The sequence below is a fragment of the Chelonoidis abingdonii genome, chromosome 11, assembly GCF_003597395.2.
Source record: "Chelonoidis abingdonii isolate Lonesome George chromosome 11, CheloAbing_2.0, whole genome shotgun sequence".
NCBI lineage: Eukaryota > Metazoa > Chordata > Testudines > Testudinidae > Chelonoidis > Chelonoidis abingdonii.
This window is the reverse complement of record NC_133779.1, coordinates 28,426,701-28,446,985: the sequence shown is the minus strand read 5'-3', so window position 1 is coordinate 28,446,985 and position 20,285 is coordinate 28,426,701. Positions and strand designations below refer to the sequence as shown.

General features: G+C 49.6%; 1 protein-coding gene across 1 annotated transcript in view; it reads right to left on the bottom strand.

The window, feature by feature from the left end:
- Positions 1-20,285, bottom strand: part of FBN3 (fibrillin 3) — a 264,037-nt gene that overhangs the window by 188,491 nt on the left and 55,261 nt on the right. Inside the window, exon 4 of the mRNA XM_032799200.2 lies at positions 3,321-3,416. Coding sequence (XP_032655091.1) covers positions 3,321-3,416 — 96 coding nt within the window. The remainder of the gene's footprint in view (positions 1-3,320; positions 3,417-20,285) is intronic.

Below are 20,285 nucleotides of genomic sequence, written 5' to 3'. Positions count from 1 at the left end.
GTTCAGAGGCAAGCAATGGCGCCCTGAACCTTCCCCAAAGAAGAGAAAGTGCGAGACCCAGCATAACAGGACTGGCAATTTGCCACATAATTGAAATCAATATATTTGAAAATGTAGAAAACATCCAAAAATATTTAAATAAATGGTATTCTATTATTGTTTAACAGTGCGATTAATTGTGTGATTAATTTTTTTAATCACTTGACAGCCGTAGGAAGACCAGGGATATTTCTCACACACTTGCAGTGAAGAACCTATGACAAGCCTGACTGGAACTCAGGGACACTAGCAGCAAGTTGATGTAGTGATCTGTAACATTAAAAGAGCAGCTGGCTACCTGAGTGGAAAATCCTGAATCCCAAGGAAAAACAGTGATCAAAATCTGGAGTAATGGGATGTGTCCCTTTAGAACAGCAGTGAGTTTACAGGGCGATGTTGGGAGGTTCACAACATGATTATAAAAGAAAAACAATTTTCTGTGATATCACTTGACAGCAGGTGCACAGAGCCAAATGGTCAGAGCTTTCTGCCTCCCCACTAGAGTGAAACAACCACCCTTTGACTGCTTTCAAAAATGGCAGCTTTCCAGTGGGAGGTGAACTCTGCAGATGCACTTCTGAACTCTGGGTCTGTACTGACCAAAGACAGCAGTTGTGAGTGGGGTGCAGAAAAGGATGAACATGTTAAAGGGATTTTTGTTTGCCGGACTGAGGAACCTGAGGGAAAAGGACACAGCCCACTTACTTGGGGGTGGGTCTTTTATTCATAGTTTATGTTCATGAATCCTGTTTGTCATGTTTCCCCAAATTAATGCTGAGTTACTTCCCTCCTTTTAGTAAAAGTATGTGCAGGGGGTTTTCGATACTCAGACTATGCTTGCGAGAGGGGCCCAGGGTGTGGTGTGTAATTATCCCAGGTCACTGGTGGGGCCTCGAGCCGGTTTTGTGTTGTATTATTGAAGAGGAACCCTGAGATACTGAACTCGGCCCTTGTTGCTGCCAACTCTGACTGGCAGAATGGTTATAGTTGGTTTGACAAATCCATGCTGTTACTTTTCACTTGATTATCTTCTAGGTGTTTGCAAATGGATGGCTTAATTGTTTGCTCCATTGTCTTTCCAGCTTATTGGTCTGTAATTTCCCAAGTTGTCCTTATTTTCCTTTTCATAGATTGCCACAATATTTGCCCTTTTCCAGTCCTCTGGAATCTCTCCCGTTTTCCATGACTTTTCAAAGATAATTGCTAATGGCTTAGCTATCTCCTCAGTCAGCTCCTTGAGTATTCTAACATGTATTTCATCAGGCCCTGGTGACCTGAAGACATCTAACTTTTAATTTTTAACTTGTTCCTTCCCTATTTTAACCTCTGATCCTACCTCATTTTCACTGGCATTCATCGTGTTAGACGTCCAATCACCACTAACCTTTTTGGTGAAAACCAAAACAAAAACCTCATTTAGCACTTCTGACATTTCCATATTTTTTGTTATTGTCCCCCCTCACACACACACACCCCCATTGAACAACAGGCCTATCCTGTCCTTGGTCTTCCTCTTGCTTCTAATATAGTTGTAGAATGTTTTCTTGTTACTCTTTATGTCTCTAGCTAGTTTAACCTCATGTTGTGCCTTGGACTTTCTAATTTTGTTCCTATGTACGTGTGTTGTTTGTTTGTTTGTAATTTGACCTAGTTTCCACTTTTTGTAGGACTCTCGTTTGAGTTTCAGATAATTGATTAAGCCAGAGTGGTCTCTTGGCAAACTTTCCATCTTTCCTACCCAGTGGGATAGTTTGCTTTTGTGCCCTTAATAATGTCTCTTTGGGAAAATGCCAACTCTCTTGAAGAGTTTAAGGCCAGAAGAGACCACCAGGTCATCCTGTCTGGCCTCCTGTATATCAGAGACCACCAACCCCACCCAGTCCCTGCACACTGAAGCCAACAACTGAAATAAGACCAAGGTGTTACAGCCCACAGCAGACTAGACTATTACGTGCCAAGAACAGGAGACAGTGAAGTGCACCAAAGAGTGGGTGATTCCACCAGAGGCAGGGAAATCACACCGAGGGGCAGAACTAGACCAAGGGCATATAACATGCCACTGTGTCATAGCAATAAGAAAGCTGATGGGTGGAAACCAATCTGACTCACCTGTGTGTTAGTATTGGTAAAACAGATATTAGAGTTAAAAGAATGTGGTCAGTGTTTAGACTTTAAGAAATGCTTATAGGATGCTGCATGTATTGATTTTTCCTATAATATCTGCATTCCATGTTACAAGGTAACATTTAAGTGTTTGCTCTTTAACTATAAAAATGTTAACTAAGACTGTAAACCCCCCAGTCAGGAGAGAAGTATTACCAACTGTGAATGCTAGTTTGCCACAAAAGGTGTCATCTCCTGCCCAACAAAAGAAGGACACCGGGCAAGGTATAATGGAACATCAGAGGACAAAAGACTGGTTGCTTCCCCCTCATTGACGAAAGGGGAACATCCATAAGCCCTTGTTCTATCACAGCTTGAATGTGTCGCAAGGACATAAAAATCGCTGTGAAGGAAGAATTGTTATCACTGTGCTTCTTGGAATTCAGAGAGGGCAATATTTCTAAGCATAAGGAAGGGATCCCCAAGCTGCTTGGCTTGGGTTACCTTAAAGGACAAATAGTGCTTGCATAGAAGTGTCTATTCATTTTGGAACCTAAGACCGAATCTCATTTGTGTGTGTGTAGGGTGACTAGATGTCCTGATTTTATAGGGACAGTCCTGATTTTTGGGTCTTTTTCTTATATAGGCTCCTATTACCCCCCACTCCCTGTCCCAATTTTTCACACTTGCTGTCTGGTCACCCTATGTGTGTGTATGTGTGTGTGTTTGCCTGTTTTAACCTTGAAAATAACTCATTTATTTTTTGTAGTTAATAAATCTTTCATTAGTGTTATAGGATTGGCTACAAGAGTTGTCTTTGGTCTGAGACTTGGGGTAAGTGACTGATCCTTTGGGACTGGGAGTAACCTGAATATTGTTGTGAGTTTTGGTGTAAGCGACCACCTATCACAAAGTGAAGCTTGTCTGTGTGGCAAGATAGTCCACAATGCCCATAGGAACTGTCTGTGGCTCCACAGAAAGGCTTTTACAGGGCTTTAGGAGTGAACACCTGTGAGTTGGTTGGAGAAATCAAGGCTGTTCCAGCTGGTAGTAGGCACTGTCACTATCTGCAGAGTTGGCAATGGAAGAGCTATTCACCTAGCCTCCTGAATGCAGCACTACCATTAACTCAAAGGCCCCGGAGGCAAACAACTCAGGAGGGACATACAGGTACTCACGTTGCCCACAGTAAGTTCCAGTGTATCCTTTCTGGCAGAGGCAGGATTCCTCATTGCAGCTTCCCCCATTCATGCACCTGACGTTGCAGGTTTGGACTGTGGAGGAAAGCAGGAAAACTTGATGAGAGGCCACTTTCTCTCTGTGGAGCTACAAACCACTCCACCAGGCAAACAGGGACCTGGCATCCTCACATGTGGTGCTGCTTCTTAACGTGACAGCAGCTCACAATAGAATCAAAGACACATCCCCAGCTCCCATGAAATTCAATGGAAAGACTCCCATTGACTTCCCATTGGATCTGAGCCTACGGAGTTAGAGCCATTAATGCCTTGGATAGCTACTGAGGATATTCTATAGACTGACTATCCCTGGGTTTCTTACACCAGTAAATCCCATTGTCTGCCTTTGTTCCTGTGACAAACTGGGAATGTTCTTAATGTTTTCTCTGAATACTGTGGGGGGGCCTCAGTTCCTTGCCGCCCCTCTGTCGCCTAGCAACTAATGGCCAGGCCATTCCACCCCTGCAAGGGGCTGCTAAAGGTGTGGGAGAACAAAGAGGTCAGGTGACCTCCAGGCCTGGGAAAGGAACAGCAGAGAAGGAGTGACTGGAGGGGGTTATCAGTCTGCAGCTGGCTGGGGGCGAGAAGTGAAGTGCAGACATGGGGGTCTTGCTCACTGTCCCCCAGAATGGATCCAGCCGAGGGGTCCGGTTCGCTGTACCTACAAGCTCTGTTTTAGACCCTGTTCCTATCATCCAATAAACCTCTGTTATACTGGCTGGCCGAGAGTCACGTCTGACTGCGAAGTGGGGGTGCAGGACCCTCTGGCTTCCCCAGGACCCTGCTGGGGTGGGCTCGCTGTGGGAAGCACACGGAGGGGCAGAGGATGCTGAATGCTCCAAGGAGAGACCCAGGAGGTGAAGACGTGTGAGCTTCTTGCCCTGAACAAGTCTGCTCCAAGGGAGAGGAGGCTCCCCAAAGTCCTGACTGGCTTTGTGGGGAGCCGTTCAGAGAATCGCCCAGGAACTCCATGACAGTTCCATACACTCAGGGTCCTATTTTTATTCTCATCTTACATGCCTGTAATAACTGATGAGTTGGGAAAAGCCAAAAGCAAAAAAGTTATGCCAATCCTTCCCAGAGTGAACGCCTCTTTTGTCTAGGCCATCTCATGGGTCAGCGCAGGACTGTTCCCCACACAAAGGGCCTGAGCTCAGCTGGAGAAGTAAGACATCATTCCCAAAGATGCATCGTAATCCACCTGAGGATCTGGCCCAGTAGATTTTCCTCAGATTTGCCCTGGTCCTTCCACAGCCTTACTAGGATCATTGTTTGTGAATATTGCCGAGATTATCCCAGCTGTTTCTGCTTTGAATTTAATTCCATGCCTCTTAGTTCCAGCACCTGGTACATTCCTAACCAATTCCTCTCTCTCTGCACTATCAAGGAGACGTTGTTAAAACTGTTTCTCTTTTTCCTAAGCAATCCAAAAGATAAATCACATCTTAAAAGGAGGACATACCTTTTAACATGGTCCATACAAAGCCCTTTTGTCCATACAGAAGGGAGTTGTAACCGGGCTGAGCTTCCCAGAAACATCTCTGAGAGTGGTTGCCGTGGCTTGCCTCCTCACTGCACATGAGACATCAGCTCCAAACGATACTGGGGGCAGCGCATGCTACATATCTGCGAACGGGCAGTAGGAGATGTGAGTCAGCCTGCACAGTCAGATGCTTGCACATGCTGCAGCTACCCTGGGTAGCACAGTGCCTCCTAGCACCACTGCCTATGTGGTGCCCACCCCATTAGAAGATTAGGGTTGGAAGGGACTCAGGAGTCATCTAGTCCACACCCTGCTCAAAGCAGGACGAATCCCACAAATCATCCCAGCCAGGCTTTGTCAAGCCTGACCTTAAATCTTCTAAGGAAGGAGATTCCACCACCTCCTAGGGAACCCATTCCACTGCTTCACCACCCTCCTAGTGAAAATAGTGTTTTCTAATATCCAACCTAGACCTCCCCCACTGCAACTTAAGACAATTGCTCCTTGTTCTGTCATCTGCCACACTGAGAACAGCCGAGCTCCATCCTCTTTGGAACCCTTCCAGTAGTTGAAAGCAGCTATCAAATCCCCCCTCATTCTTCTCTTCTGCAGACTAAACAATCCCAGTTCCCTCAGCCTCTCCTTGTAATTCATGAGCCCCAACCCCCTGATCATTTTTGTGCCCTCCGGTGGACTCTCTCCAATTTGTCCACATCCTTTCTGTAGTGGAGGGACCAAAACTGGATGCAATACTCCAAATATAGCCTCACCAGTGCCGAATAGATGGGGAATAATCACTTCCCTCGATCTGCTGGCAATGCTCCTACTAATGTAGCCCAATATGGCATTAGCCTTCTTGGCAACAAGGGCACACTGCTGACTTATATCCAGCTTCTTGTCCACTGTAATCTCCAGGTCCTTTTCTGCAGAACTACTGCTTAGTCAGTCAGTCCCCAGACTGTAGCGGTGCATGGGATTCTTCCTTTCTAAGTGCAGGACTCATCAGATTTCTTTTGGCCCAATCCTCCAATCAGTCTAGGTCACTCTGGACCCTATCCCTACCCTCCAGCATATCTACCTCTCCCCCCAGCTTAGTGTCATCTGCGAACTTGCTGAGGATGCAGTCCATCCCATCATCCAGATCATTGATAAAGATGTTGAACAAAACCAGTCCCAGGACCAACCCCTGGGGCATCTGCTTGATACCGGCTGACAACAAGACATGGAGCCATTGATCACTATCCGTTGAGCCTGACGATCTAGCCAGCTTTCTATCCACCTTATAGTCCATTCATCCAGGCCATACTTTTTTAACTTGCTGGCAAGAATACTGTAGGGGATCATATCAAAAGCTTTGCTAAAGTCAAGATATATCACATCCAGCACTTTCCCCATAGCCTCAGAGCCAGTTATCTCATCACAGAAAGCAACCAGGTTGGTTCACCCCATTCACCTACCTGTCCACACTGCTCTCCCTGCACAGGCCTCAATAGCTTCCTAAATGGGCACATTTTGCATCTTTCCTGTTGGAGTGCATCCCTTCAAGTACTTAGGAGCTCCAGGAATAGGAGAGGGACTCCTGGGAAGCCTGAAGGAGTGAGGGATGGCATTGGAGATCTGAGGAGTTTGCATCTGAGGAGCTCAGCATATTTGCTCTGTATTTATTTCATGCATTTCCAGGGAACCTCTTACAGTGTGTGCTGCAGCTCATGCTGCTTCTCTGTGGCCAGAGACCAGGCCCAGTTTAGATGAAGGCTTAAGCAATAAGCTGACTAAGATTGGGGCTTCAAAATCACTACCTAGACTGTCAGACACTTGCTAGTCTCTACTGAAAATGGTGTTGGTTCCAAAGCTTTTTTGTCCTCTAGTACCCGAGTTGAATGGATCTAGCCTCACTGTGCTTATTCACTCCAGTGAAACCACACTGGGAAAACAGCTGTGTGAAAACCATTTCCAAGGGCTGCACAGTGGCACTGCAGAGAGATCTGGCCACCTTCACTTGCCAGTTCCTGTCACCCCCTTTTTCTTAATTTGTAGCTTCCTGCACTCCACACCCACCACTGACAGCTCCTGGAACAAGTGGGCTTTTATAGTGATTGGTAGGGTCCTACCATGAAAAACACTTTATGGACCATGAAACCTGGCATAAGTACTTTCTGTGTACTTTTACCCTATACTGTGATCATAGAATCACAGAATATCAGGGTTGGAAGGGACCTCAGGAGGTCATCTAGTCTAACCCTCTGCTCAAAGCAGGACCAGCACCAACTAAATCATCACAGCCACGGCTTTTTCAAGCCTGACCTTAAAAACCTCTAAGGAAGAAGATTCCACCACCTCCCTAGGTAACCTATTCCAGTGCTTCATCACCCTCCTAGTGAAAAAGTTTTTCCTAATATCCAGTCTAGACCTCCCCACTGCAACTTGAGACCGTTACACCTTGTTCTGTCATCTGGTACCACTGAGAACAGTCTAGATCCATCCTCTTTGGAACCCCTTTGAGCCCTCTAATAATTTTTGTAAAAAGCAACGAGTCCTGTGGCACCTTAAAGACTAATAGATGTATTGGAGCAGGGGTAGGCAACCTATGGCACAGGTGCCGAAGGTGGCACGCGAGCTGATTTTCCGTGGCACTCACACTGCCTGGGTCCTGGCCACCAGTCCGAGGGGCTCTGCATTTTAATTTAATTTTAAATGAAGCTTCTTAAACATTTTAAAAGCCTTATTTACTTTACGTACAATAATAATTTAGTTTTATATTATAGACTTAGAGAAAGAGACCTTTTAAAAATGTTAAAATGTATTACTGGCATGTGAAACCTTAAATTAGAGTGAATAAATGAAGATTCGGCATACCACTTCTGAAAGGTTGCTGACCTCTGTATTGGAGCATAAGCTTTCGTAGGTGAATACCCACTTTGTCAGCCGCATGACATGTATTCACCCACGAAAACTTACGCTCCAATACATCTGTTAGTCTTTAAGGTGCCACAGGACTCATGGTTGCTTTTTACAGATCCAGACTAACACAGCTATCCCTCTGATACCTAATCATTTTTGTTGCTCTCCGCTGGACTCTTTCCAATATGTCCACATCCTTCTTGTAGTGTGGGGCACAAAACTGGACACAGTACTCCAGATGAGGCCTCATCAATGTTGAACAGAAGGGAATGAGCATGTCCCTTGATCTGTTGGCAATGCCCCTACTTATAGCTACCACTCCTCCCAGTTTAGTGTCATCTGCAAACTTGCTGAGAGTGCAGTACACGCCATCCTCCAGATCATTAATGATGGCACAGTGAGACTATAACGTAAAAGAATACAAAATTAAAAAGTGTTTCTCACACTGGGGGTCCTGACCCAAAAGGGGGGGTCACAAGCCTATTGTAAGGGTCATAATATTCCCACTTCTGCGCAGCTGCTAACAGCGGTGCTTACCTTCAAAGCTGGGTGGCTGGAGAGCGGCAGCTGCCAGCCAGGTGCCTTTCTCTGAAGGCAGAGCCAACGCCAGCAGCAAAGCACAAATAAGGGCCGTATGCTATAAACACATCCAGGAAATCTGCTATTCATGTCATGACCAAATGTGAAAAATGTGTTATTTGTCTGCAATTTAAGTAGACCCCTAATTCTGGAAGAACCTCAGAAAGCTCAGAAGTTTAGGTTAAAATCTGGGGAAGGACCCAGGAGTCTAGCTGTTTATACAAAGCTACCCTAACCTATGGTGGTTTCTTTATTCCATCCCCCTCTCAATAACACCTGGACTTCAGCAGTTTAGCAGGAACTTCGGATGAAGGCTGGGTGCTAGGGCTACTTGAATTCTTTGAGTGGGTCAACAAGCATGTGGACATGGATGATCCAGTGGATATAGTGTATTTAGATTTTCAGAAAATCTTTGACAAGGTCTCTCACCAAAGGCTCTTAAACAAAGTAAGCTACCATGGGATAAGAGGGAAGGTTCTCTCATGGATCAGCACATGGCGGCCGGTGACCCAGACATTGGGAGAGGCTAGCCCCTGGCCCATCCCCTTGTGCCCAAGGTCCATCACTCTCCTTCTGCTTCCCTTCTTCTGCTCCCCCTTTTCCCCATCCCCTGCAGGAGCCCAGATCACACATACCGGGGCCCCTCGACCCAGCTCCAGTGCTTCTGGCAGTCAAGTGGCATGGCTGCAGAGCCTCCAGCCCTAGTCTGCCCAGTGGCAGCGCTCCCAACCTCAGTGTGCTCCAGCCCCAGCCGCCCCGAGTCCCTGTGGGAGGAAGGCCAGCCAGTCCCAGCCAGCCTGGGCCAACCAGAGCAGAGCGCTGGGAAATGCAGGAGGAGGCCTTGCCTGGAGGCAGAGCATAGGTGGGGCCACACTAAGCTGTTTAGGGAAGCACAGCCTCCCTCTGCCTATGGTACCTCTCACCCATTAAAATATAGGAAACATAAGGTAGGACTAAATGGTCAATTTTCAGAATGGAGAGAGGTAAATAGTGGTGTCCCCCAGGGGTCTGTACTGGGACCAGTCTATTCATTTGCAGATGATGCAAAACTACTGAAGATAGTTAAGTCCAAAGAAGACTGAGAAGAGTTACAAACGGATCTCACAAAACGGGGTCACTGGCAAGAAAATGGCAGATGAAATGCAATGTTGATAAATATAAAGTAATGCACATTGGAAAACATAATCCCAACTAGACATATAAAAATGATGGGGTCTAAATTAGCTGTTACCACTCAAGAAAGATCTTGGAGTCATTGTGGAGAGTTCCCTGAAATCATCCACTCAATGTGCAGCAGCAGTCAAAAAAGCGAACAGAATGTTTGGACTCATTAGGAAAGGGATAGATAAGAAGACAGAAAATATCATATTGCCTCTATATAAATCCAGGGTACGCCCACAACTTGAATACTGCGTGGGGATGTGGTCACCTCATTTCAAAAAAGATATTTGGGTTCAGAAAAGATACAGAAAAGGGCAACAAAAATGATTAGGGGTATGGAACAGCTGCCATATGAGGAGAGATTAGTAACACTGGGACTTTTCAGCTTGGAAATGAGACAACTCAGAGGGGACATGATAGAAGTCTATAAGATCATGACTGGTGTGGAGGAAGTAAATAAGGAAGTGTTATTTACTGCTTCTCAGAACACAAGAACCAGGGGTCTCCAAATGAAATCAATAGGCAGTAGGTTTAAAGCAAACAAAAAGAAGTATTTCTTCACACAATGCACAGTCAACCTGTGGAACTCCTTGCCTGAAGATGTTGTGAGGGCCAAGACTATAAGAGGGTTCAAAAAAGAACTAGATAAGTTCATGGAGGATAGGTCCATTAATGGCTATTAGCCAGGATGGGCAGGGATGGTGTATCTAGCCTCTGCTTGTCAGAAGCTGGGAATGGGCAACAGGGGTTGGATCAGTTGATGATTCCCTGTTCTGTTCATCCCCTCTGGGTAAGGTGACCATATGTCCCAAAGAGAAAATGGGACACTCCCAGCTGCTCGGGCTGTCAACCATCCTGGAACCCTGCCTCCCCCCATGCTGGAATGCCTCCTTTTGGAAAAAAAAAAAGTCAGGATGGCTGGGACAGGGCTTAAAAAAGGGATTGTCCTGGACAAAATGGGACATATGGTCACCTACTTCTGAAGCACCTGGGACTGGCCACTGTTAGAAGACAGGATACTGGGCTAGATGTTCTTATGGGATAAAGACCAATATTTCCGAAAAGGTTCCTGGCTGTTACTTTCCTGGTCATACTCTTCCCTGGTGTAACCACGAAAAGGAGCATGGATTTAGAGCAGAGCTGAATTTGCTGTAGGTGTATTGAAGCCTAGGCAGCCTCAGCGTGAAGCCAACACGAGCAGAGGAATTTGTAGTCATCAGGATTTTATCTGTCTAATATCTATGTCAGGTATTTATAGGGCACCAGTCAGCACAGCATCTAGGCATAGAAAGGTGAAGGGTTAACCCTAGTTAACTGTTAGATTAGACTGACAACATATTTGTAATGAGAGCTCTGCCAGTAATCGGCAGTGTGTTTTGATTATCACTATCCAAGTGTCACTTGCAACTTGCTCTTCCACATGCAACAACGGTGACCCTAGGTCACGACAGAAAGAAGCCAGTGGCTTTTATCGCCTGCCTTTGGCATGCGGCTGGCCTGCTTTCCCTCCCTGAAGCATTAGTGATCAGTGCAAACCCAAACACCCCTCCAGTACAAATGCCAGACCCCAGGCACACTCTTCCTGGGGAGCTCACCCGCCAGAGTGCATTGTGAAATCCTTCCCTGCTGACCCAGTGGAATGCTAGGCACGTGCCCAGACATATAGACTGTATACGCATTCTCTGCATTCCTGCGAGATTGCTAACATATGGCCACCATCCTCCCCAGGAAGCATTGTGATGGGCTGGGGTGCAGGGGAGCACACACATTCTTGTATGTGCTGCAGTTTTTTGGAATTCAGCAGGACCATGGCACAACGTGGCACTATAAAGTCAGCATTCCAGGCTTAGCCTTGCAGTTCCTTCCCTGAGTTAAAAACACCCAGCACGTGGTTTGAATTGTGGGGACTGTTTCCCTGTGGTTGGATCAGTGGGTAGTTTATAATGGGTTTTCCACTGAAAAGTAAATGTAGCAACAGATCCCCTGCCAGTCTATAGCAATGTTCAGCTGCGGAGCTCAAAAGAACTTTCAGGATCTCAATAATTTCTTCCTGTCAATGGGAACCAGCCTTCAGTGAGACTTACTGCCCTGCCTGTAACTGAATTCCATTAGGTGGCGATTATCTCTGGACAGGCTTTTGAAGCACCTGAGAAGGTTCCTTCAGACAGACAGCCTGAAGGGAGAACAGCCCAGGGCATCTCGAGAGCCCTGTCTCCTGATGTCAAAGCGAGGCTAGCTAATGCCTCAGCACATCACAGCTTTGGGTCAGGGTATCTCTACAAACAGAGAAAGAGGAGAAATGAGCATATATATGGGGATTCAGGGGAGTGCTAGCTCTAGGGGACGATTTTGCTTCCATTGAACCGTGGCAAACTCCCATTGACTTCAGCAGGAGCCGGACTGGATGCAGTGAGAAGTGGAGAGGGGAACTGGTGTCTACATTGCAGAAGGTGATGTACCAAGCTAGCTCCACTAACAATAGCAGTCAAGTGCTGTATAACTTTGCCCAGGATCCTGGTGGCCAGCCAGTGCTGCTGGGACTTCACTGCTCTTGCTATCTGAATTAGCTAGATCAAAGCTAGTGTGGTTACGACTACACATGCACCTCTGATTGCAAGGTAGACATAACATTCGAGTAGCTGCAGTGAAATTGGCTGATCGTTCATGCTTCGAGGCACCTGGACCACTTGCAAAATCAAATACATTCCAATATTTGTGTTGGCAGGAATTGATGGTTTCTCATTACATTGAAAAGTTGGGGAAAACCAAGCGAGTGGCTACCAGCAGTGATCACAGAAGCAGTGATGTCTAGTGGTTTGAGCAGAGGACTGGGGAGCCAAGATTCCTGAGTTCTAGTCCCAGCTCTGCCACTGAGTCACTGTATGACTAAGAGCGAGTCTCTCTGGCCCAGCGTGTCAGGTGGGTCTAATAATGTAGCCACCATCCAGGAGTGTGGTGAGGCCAAACGGATGAGTGTTTGGAAAGGCATTTGGGACCCATGAGTAACAGACATCGAGACATGGAAATCAGCATTAGGGGCAATGCTCTTAAGCAGTCAGTGCAGCACTCGTGAAAGTACCGGGGCACCCACAGCTTGAGTTCTGCAATATTCATTTCTGAATGCAACTTTACTTTAAATATTGGAGAGTCTGTTTGGGAGCCATAGCACAACCATTGCTGACTGTCATGATGTTATTGCAAGTCACATTGTATTTGAGGGGTTTCTTAAAGCCCAGCTCCTGAAGTCAGGTAATTATGTGAAACTCTTGGCTGTTTTTAAACTATGTTTGTTGTCCCTCATGGTTGCAGAGAAAAGCTGGAAAACATGGTTCCTAAAGGCTCAAAAACCAAAAGGCAAAGAAAAAGAGGAATACTCAGAGGTTGAAAGAGAGCTGGCTTCAGACATGTCATTTGAACGGACTGGAACCTTTCTCGCCGTGGCTGCCCGACAAAGGCGAGAAGAGGGTGAGGGTGGATTTTTACAGCATGAGGCAGTTTTGACCAACAGTTACTCCCATATTACAGCAAGGGCAGCGCCACAGGAGGAACTGAAAGCAGAACTGGCATTTCCAGGCAAGCTGGGATAAAGAGTAACACGACACACGTGCGGCACTGGATGGAGAAGTCAACTTTGCAGAGGCTATGCTCGTATTTGTGGAAGTTTTGGCAAATGTATCTAATTCCACTGAGATGGCAAAGCAAACCTGCCCCTGCCATCTCAGGAGACAGAGCCACCAGCTTTCATGCAGGTTCCTGTTGCACCCAATTCCCTTCCCTTTCATGTGTGTGCATGTCATGAGATGAGCTGCAGAGTGGAAAGAGGTAGCCCACAGGGAGCTCATTTTCCACAACCAGCCAGCAACTGCAAATGATCAACATAACAAAGCAGCCAAGCCAGACCAGTATGTGCTGGCGTCCATCCTGCAGCAGATGCCAAGGTCCTGGCAATGCAACCCAAAGCTGGCCCTAGGGGCCTGGAGGAGTGATGTTTCCCACACAATGGGTCCTCTAGCCCCCTTGTTCAGACTGTGAGAAGGGAAGAGTGTGCTGTGCGGAAGGTCACTAGTAAGTGAATGGCTGTTGTGTCAGTTATTTCCAGAAACCCTGAACACATCCGGCAGAGATGATCATGAGCACATGGTAATATACTGACCCCTGACAGCTCCCTGCTTTCTGGCTATCTGACTGATGCTGTTCGTTTCAGATGTCAGAGCTGCCCAGTTCTCCACAGTTTAGCCCTTTGTACAGGTCAGCTGGGAACACTGACCAGTTTAGTGTTTCTCTGGCTCCTGGCTCATTGTGGGGTGGACTGCACATGGAATCAGAGAGCAATCTGTGTGCATTAAGAAAAGACGGTTACTCAGCTTTGTAACTGTTGTTCTTCGAGATGTGTTGCCCATATCCATTCCAGTTAGGTGTGCACGCGCTGCGTGCACATTCGTCAGAGAAACTTTTACCCTAGCAACACTCGGCGGGTTGGCTGGGTGCCCCCTGGAGTGCCGCCGCTATGGCACCGGATATATAGATTATTATACCCCAGCTGACCCGGCCACCCTTCAGTTCCTTCTTGTCGGCTAACTCCGACAGTGGGGCAAAGTGCAGTGGTGGTATCCTTGGTTATGATGTGTGGCATAATGATGCCAACACCATCTGTCGAAGAACAACAGTTACAAAAGGGTGGATTAACTAGTTCTTTTCTTCTTCGAGTGATGTGCTCATATCCATTCCAGTTAGGTGATTCCCAACGCCTTTACCTAGGTGTGAGGTCGGTTGGAGTTGATGTTGTGGCCAGTATGCAGAACCGCTGCCGCCAAAGGCTGCATCATCCTAGACTGTTGGACTAGAGTATAGTGTGAGGCAAAGGTGTGGACCGATGACCATGTTGCTGCACGGCATTATCTCCTGGAGGAGGCACATGGGCCAGGAAAGCAGCTGATGAAGCTTGAGCTCGGGTTGAATGCACCATGAGATGGCCCGAAGGGACATGAGCTAGGTCATAGCATGTGCGGATACTCGCTGTACCCAAGAGGAGATCTCTGGTAGGAGACTGGTAGACCTTTCATCCGTTCCGCAACAGCCACGAACAACTGGGGAGACTTCCAGAAGGACTTCGTCCGCTCAATATAGAAAGCGGCGCCCTGCGCACATCTAAGGAGTGTAACTGCTGCTCCCGTCGAGAAGAGTGGGGCTTCGGAAAGAAGACAGGAGGAAGCTGTCCTGGTTGGTATGAAGGCTGACACTACCTTAGGGAGGAACGCCGGATGAGGTCGCAACTGTACCTTGTCCTTGTGAAAGACAGTATACGGTGGGTCCACTGTGAGCGCTCGAAGTTCGGAGACCCTTCTGGCTGATGTAATGCCACCAGGAAGACTGTTTTCCACGACAGGTACAGGAGCGCGAGCAAGTCGCCAGTGGCTCAAAAGGCGGGATGCATTAGTCTGTTTAGACTAAATTGAGATCCCAGGTTGTCGGGCAAGGGCGACGTACGGGGGATAGAGAGCGCTCCAGGCCCTTAATGAATCTTAGTGACCGGGGTGGAAAAAAACACGGAGTGACCACCCTCACCTGGGTGAAAGTGGAAATAGCCGCCAAGTGTACCTTCAGAGAGGATGTCGCCAGGCCCTGCTGCTTAAGATACCAGAGATAAGTCTAGGACCGTGGGAATCAAGGCTCCGAGGGAGTAGTGTCCTACTTGGACACCACGGCAGAGAGAAGCGTTTCCACTTTGGAGCAGATACATGGATCGAGTGGAAGGCTTTCTGCTACTGAGGAGAATATGTTGTACCGGAGCGGAAACAGCGTAACTCCGCTGTGTTTAGCCATGCAGGAGCCACACCGTGAGGTGAAGGGCTTGCAGGTCTGGGTGGCGAAGCCTGCCGTGGTCTGCATGATAAGGTTGGAAGAGAGGGAGGGAACTGGACTGGCCATGGACAGGTCGAGCAGGGGGTGTCACCAGTGCTGTCTGGGCCACACAGGCGCAAACAGGATCAGATGCGCTTTGTCCCTGCGCATGAGTTTATATCAGGACCTTGTGGAACCAGAGGAACGTGGGGGGAAGGCATATAGCAGGTGGTGCCTCCATGACAGGAGGAATGCGTCCGTGATTGATCCCGGAGAGAGACCCTGAAAGGAGCAGAACTCCTGGCACTTCCTGTTCGAGCGGGAGGCGAACAGATCTATGAGGGGAAATCCCCACCTCTGGAAGATCGAATGGATGACGTCTGGTCTTATTGACCATTCGTGACAGAGGAAGGATCAGCTCAGCCGATCCGCCAGAGCGTTCTGAACCCCCGGAAGAAAGGACGCCACCAGGTCTATCGAGTGGGCTATACAGAAGTCCCAGAGTCGAATGGCCTCTTGACACAGGGGACAAGAGCGAGTCCCCCCTTGTTTGTTGATATAATACATGGCCGTTGTGTTGTCTGTAAACACAGAGACACAACGGCCGTGAAGATGTTGTTGGAACGCCTGACACATGAAGCGGACTGCTCTCAACTCCCGGACGTTTATGTGGAGCGTCAGTTCCTGCGACGACCAAAGGCCCTGGGTACGAAGGTGACCTAGGTGAGCCCCCCAACCAAGGGATGACGCATCCGTCATTAAGGACAGCGCAGGCGGCGGTGGATGGAACGGTATCCCTGCACATACCTGGGATGGAGTTAGCCACCAATCGAGAGAGCGTAGGGTCTCGGGGGAACTGTCACCAGGACATCTATAGGGTCCCTGCCCGGGCGGTAGACTGAATTGATCCACGTTTGAAAGGGTTGCAGGCGGAGCCTGGCATATTTGGTCACATAAGTACATGCGGCCATATGTCCCAGTAGGCCGAGGCAGGTGCGAGCCAAGGTGGTTGGGGAAGTCTGCAGACCTCGAATGATCGACACGATCATCTGGAAGCGGGGCTGAGGGAGGTAAGCCCTGGCTTGAGTGGAGTCCAGCGTTGCCCCTATGAAGTCCAGCCTTTGTGTGGGGACCAGAGTGGATTTCTCGACACTGAGGAGCCGCCCCAACCGGGAGAATAGGTCCGTGATTATGCCGACATGCTGCCGGACCTGAGTCTGGGAGGTTCCCTTGATGAGCCAGTCATCCAGATACGGGAATACATGTATCTGTTGCCGGCGGAGGTGGGCGGCGATGACGGCCATGCACTTCGTGAATACCCTCGGGGCCGTGGAGAGGCCGAAGAGGAGGACTGTAAATTGGAAGTGCTGGTGGTTGGCCACAAAGCGAAGATATCTCCTGTGTGGAGGAAAGATGGCAATATGGAAGTATGCGTCCTTCATGTCGAGGGTGGCATACCAGTCTCCAGGATCCAAGGACGGGATGATAGTTCCTAGGGAGACCATACGGAAGTTCAATTTGACCATCCATTAGTTGAGGCCTCGCAGGTCTAGGATAGGCCTGAGGCCTCCCTTGGACTTGGGAATCAGAAAATAGCGGGAATAAAACCCCTTCCCCCTCTCGTCTAGAGGCACCTCCTCTATGGCTCCTGCGGCGAGGAGAGACTGTACCTCTTGTAAGAGGACTTGCTCATGAGAGGGGTCCCTGAAGAGGGACTGGGTTGGGGGGTGGGAAGGCGGGGATGAAGCAAATTGGAGGTGGTATCCTTGCTTCACCGTGCGTAGAACCCAGAGATCTGAAGTCAGTTGGGACCACGCCAGGAGGAAGTAGGAGAGATGGTTGGAGAAAGGAGGAGAAGGATCCTGTCTTGAGACTGGTACGCCGTCCCCGGGCGCACCTTCAAAAGTTGGACTTAGGCCCTGGTCGTGCCTTTGAGGGCCCGTGGTTTTGGCCCCCTTGGGGTCCGGATTGGCGTCTATGGCCACTCCGTCTGCACCTCCTACTGAGGTCCTGCCTGTGCTGAGGAATAAAGTACGGGCGGTGAGGTTGAGGTCTGATGGGTCTACGTTGGGTCACATGGGTATGCATGCCCAACGAGCGCATGATGACCCTATTGTCCTTCAAACTCTGCAACCTGGGGTCAGTCTTTTCCGAAAACAAACCCTTGCCATCAAAGGGTAAGTCCTGGATGGTATATTGGAGCTCAGGTGGCAGGTTGGAGACCTGGAACCAGGAGATACGCCTCATGGTAATACTGGAGGCCAGAATTCTGGCTGCCGAGCCGGTCACATCGAGGGAGGCTTGGAGAGAGGTTCTGGCCACCTTCTTCCCTTCCTCCAGGAACGCGGCAAATTCCTGGTGTGACTCTGGGGACAGTAGTTCCGGGAACCTACCCACCTCCGCCCAGGTGTTATAGCTATACCGGCTCAAGAGCACCTGCTGGTTGGCCACCCGGAGCTGCAGGGCCCCCGCTGAATACACCTTACGACCCAGGAGGTCCATCCGCCTAGCCTCCTTGGATTTTGGGGCTGGTGCCTGCTGGCCATGGCATTCCCTTTCATTGACTGACTAGAAAACTAAAGAGGAGGGAGGAGGATGAACATATAAGTACTCATACCCCCGAGAGGGTACCATGTATTTCCTCTCGACTCCCTTTGCTGTCGGGGGAATGGAGGCTGGGGACTGCCATAAGGTGTCGGCAGTGGCCTGGATGGTCTTAATAAACGTCAGGGCCACCCTGGTGGGGGCATCCGCGGACAGAATGCTCACGATGGGGTCTTCGACCTCCAGGACTTCTTCCACTGGGAGGTTAATGTTGAGTGCCACCCTGCGAAGGAGGTCCTGATGGGCCCTGAGGTCTATTGGCGGGGGCTCTGATGACGAGGTCCCTGCCACAGCCTCATCTGGGGAAGAGGAGGATGATACTCCTGGGATGAGAGGGTCCTGGATGGCCTCTTGCTCCTGGGACGGTTCCTGCTCCAGCGGTACCGGGGAGTCTGGAGGGTGGGTCGTCTGTTCCTCCGTCCCAGCTGTGGGGGGGACGGGTAATGGTGGCCTCTGGTGCCCGATGTTCTGAGGTAGCAGAGTGGGTCTGGACTAAAGGAGCGCCTTGGCCTTGATGGTAGGCCCAGGGTGTCCAAAAGGACCACTGTTGAGGTCCCATGTCCTGAGACCGGACGTCCTGGAAAACCCCCGTAGGCACCTCCGTATCATGATCCTGGTCGTAATAACTGTCTGCGTGGGAGGACACCAACGTCTGCCTGGACAGCCATGGGGGAGCAGAGAAGCCTGGAGCAGAAGTCCCGATGGACCTTGCTCCCCTCTTCCACGGGGACCAGTGCCGGTACTCAGAGCGGTACCGAGATCGAGACCAGGACCTGCGACCAGACTGGTGCCGGGAGATCAACCAGGATCTCGAGTCCCTGCGGCGTGATCGGTCCCGGGAACCAGAGCGGCGCCGCGAGTAGCGAGTCGGAGAGTGAGAGTCTGACCGGTGCCACGAGTCTGACCGGTGCCGCAAGTCTGACGGGTGCTGTGTAGAGGAACGGTGCCAGGACTGCTAGTGGTGTCGAGAGCGAGAGCGTCGTCTCGACCGGGAGCACCTACGGGATCGCGACCTTGAGCGGTGCCGGTCTTCTGAGCCGACAGACGGCGGTCTGGTCAGGGTCGGCTTGCCCATAGATTGAAATACCTGCACCGGCGGTGCCGGGGGTAGGGGCAGTGCTGTATCAGTGATGGCAATCAAGTCTCTCGCCACCGAAAACATCTCCGGTGTAGATGGCATAGTGAGCTCTACCACGGCGGGTGCCGGGGAGCTGTCAGGCGCCGGACTCAACGGCCCTCGCGGAGCCGGAGTCGACGGTGCCGGTTTAGGCGGTGCCGCGGCAGGTATCGGTGCCGGGCAGTCCAATTTAGGCGCAGTCTCTGGCTGCGGCACAGGTGTTACTGGAGCAGTATGAGTCTTAGCCTTCTTCGACCTCGGGGAGAGGGAGCGGCGTGGAGTCAATTTCGGTGCTGACGGTGGCCGGTGCCGGGAGTCTTTAGGCGTACCGGTGAGGTCCGGTGCCGTGGGGGTGCCTCTGCTCACCGGCTGACTCGTGCTCGGTGCCGAAGGTGAAGGTGTCAGGGCCGCTTCCATGAGGAGCTGTTTTAATCTGATGTCCCGCTCCTTCTTAGTTCGCGGCTTGAAAGCCTTGCAAATCGAGCACTTAGCAGTTAAGTGCGATTCCCCGAGGCACTTCAAACAGGAGTCGTGGGAGTCTCCTGTTGGCATCGGCCTGTGACAGGCCGAGCACTGTTTGAAACCCGGTGAGCCAGGCATGAGCTCCGGCACCGGGTGCGGGGAAGGGGCTACTCCCCGAACCCCACTAACAAGTACTAACTAACAAACCATTAAATTATGAACTACAACTAAATCTAACTATATATAAGAACAACAACAACTATGTATACGATAACGAGAGAAAAAAACTACGAGTAGCTAGGGAAGGTGAAGGTCAGCTAAGTCGCACTCCACTGTTCCAACGACCAATACGGGTGGTAAGAAGGAACTGAAGGGTGGCCGGGTCGGCTGGGGTATATATCCGGTGCCATAGCGGCGCCACTCCAGGGGGCACCCAGCTGACCCGCCGAGTGTTGTTAGGGTAAAAGTTTCTCCGACGAACGTGCACGCGGCGCGCACACACCTAACTGGAATGGATATGAGCAATCACTCGAAGAAGAAATAGCTGTGGCATTAAAGAGAAGGCTTCATGGTCCCCTTCTTTTCCACGGCTCCACTTCTCATGCAGGTTCCTAGGGGTCCACAGCGCTAAGCCAATACCTTTTGGCCTTTTCTATTTTTAATAGTTCTCAGTGTTCTCATTTAAGTGCCTTGAGTGTGCAGTTAGTTCAACGGGTGGATGATTTGGGGCTCCCGGGGGTTCACTCGCATTGGTCAC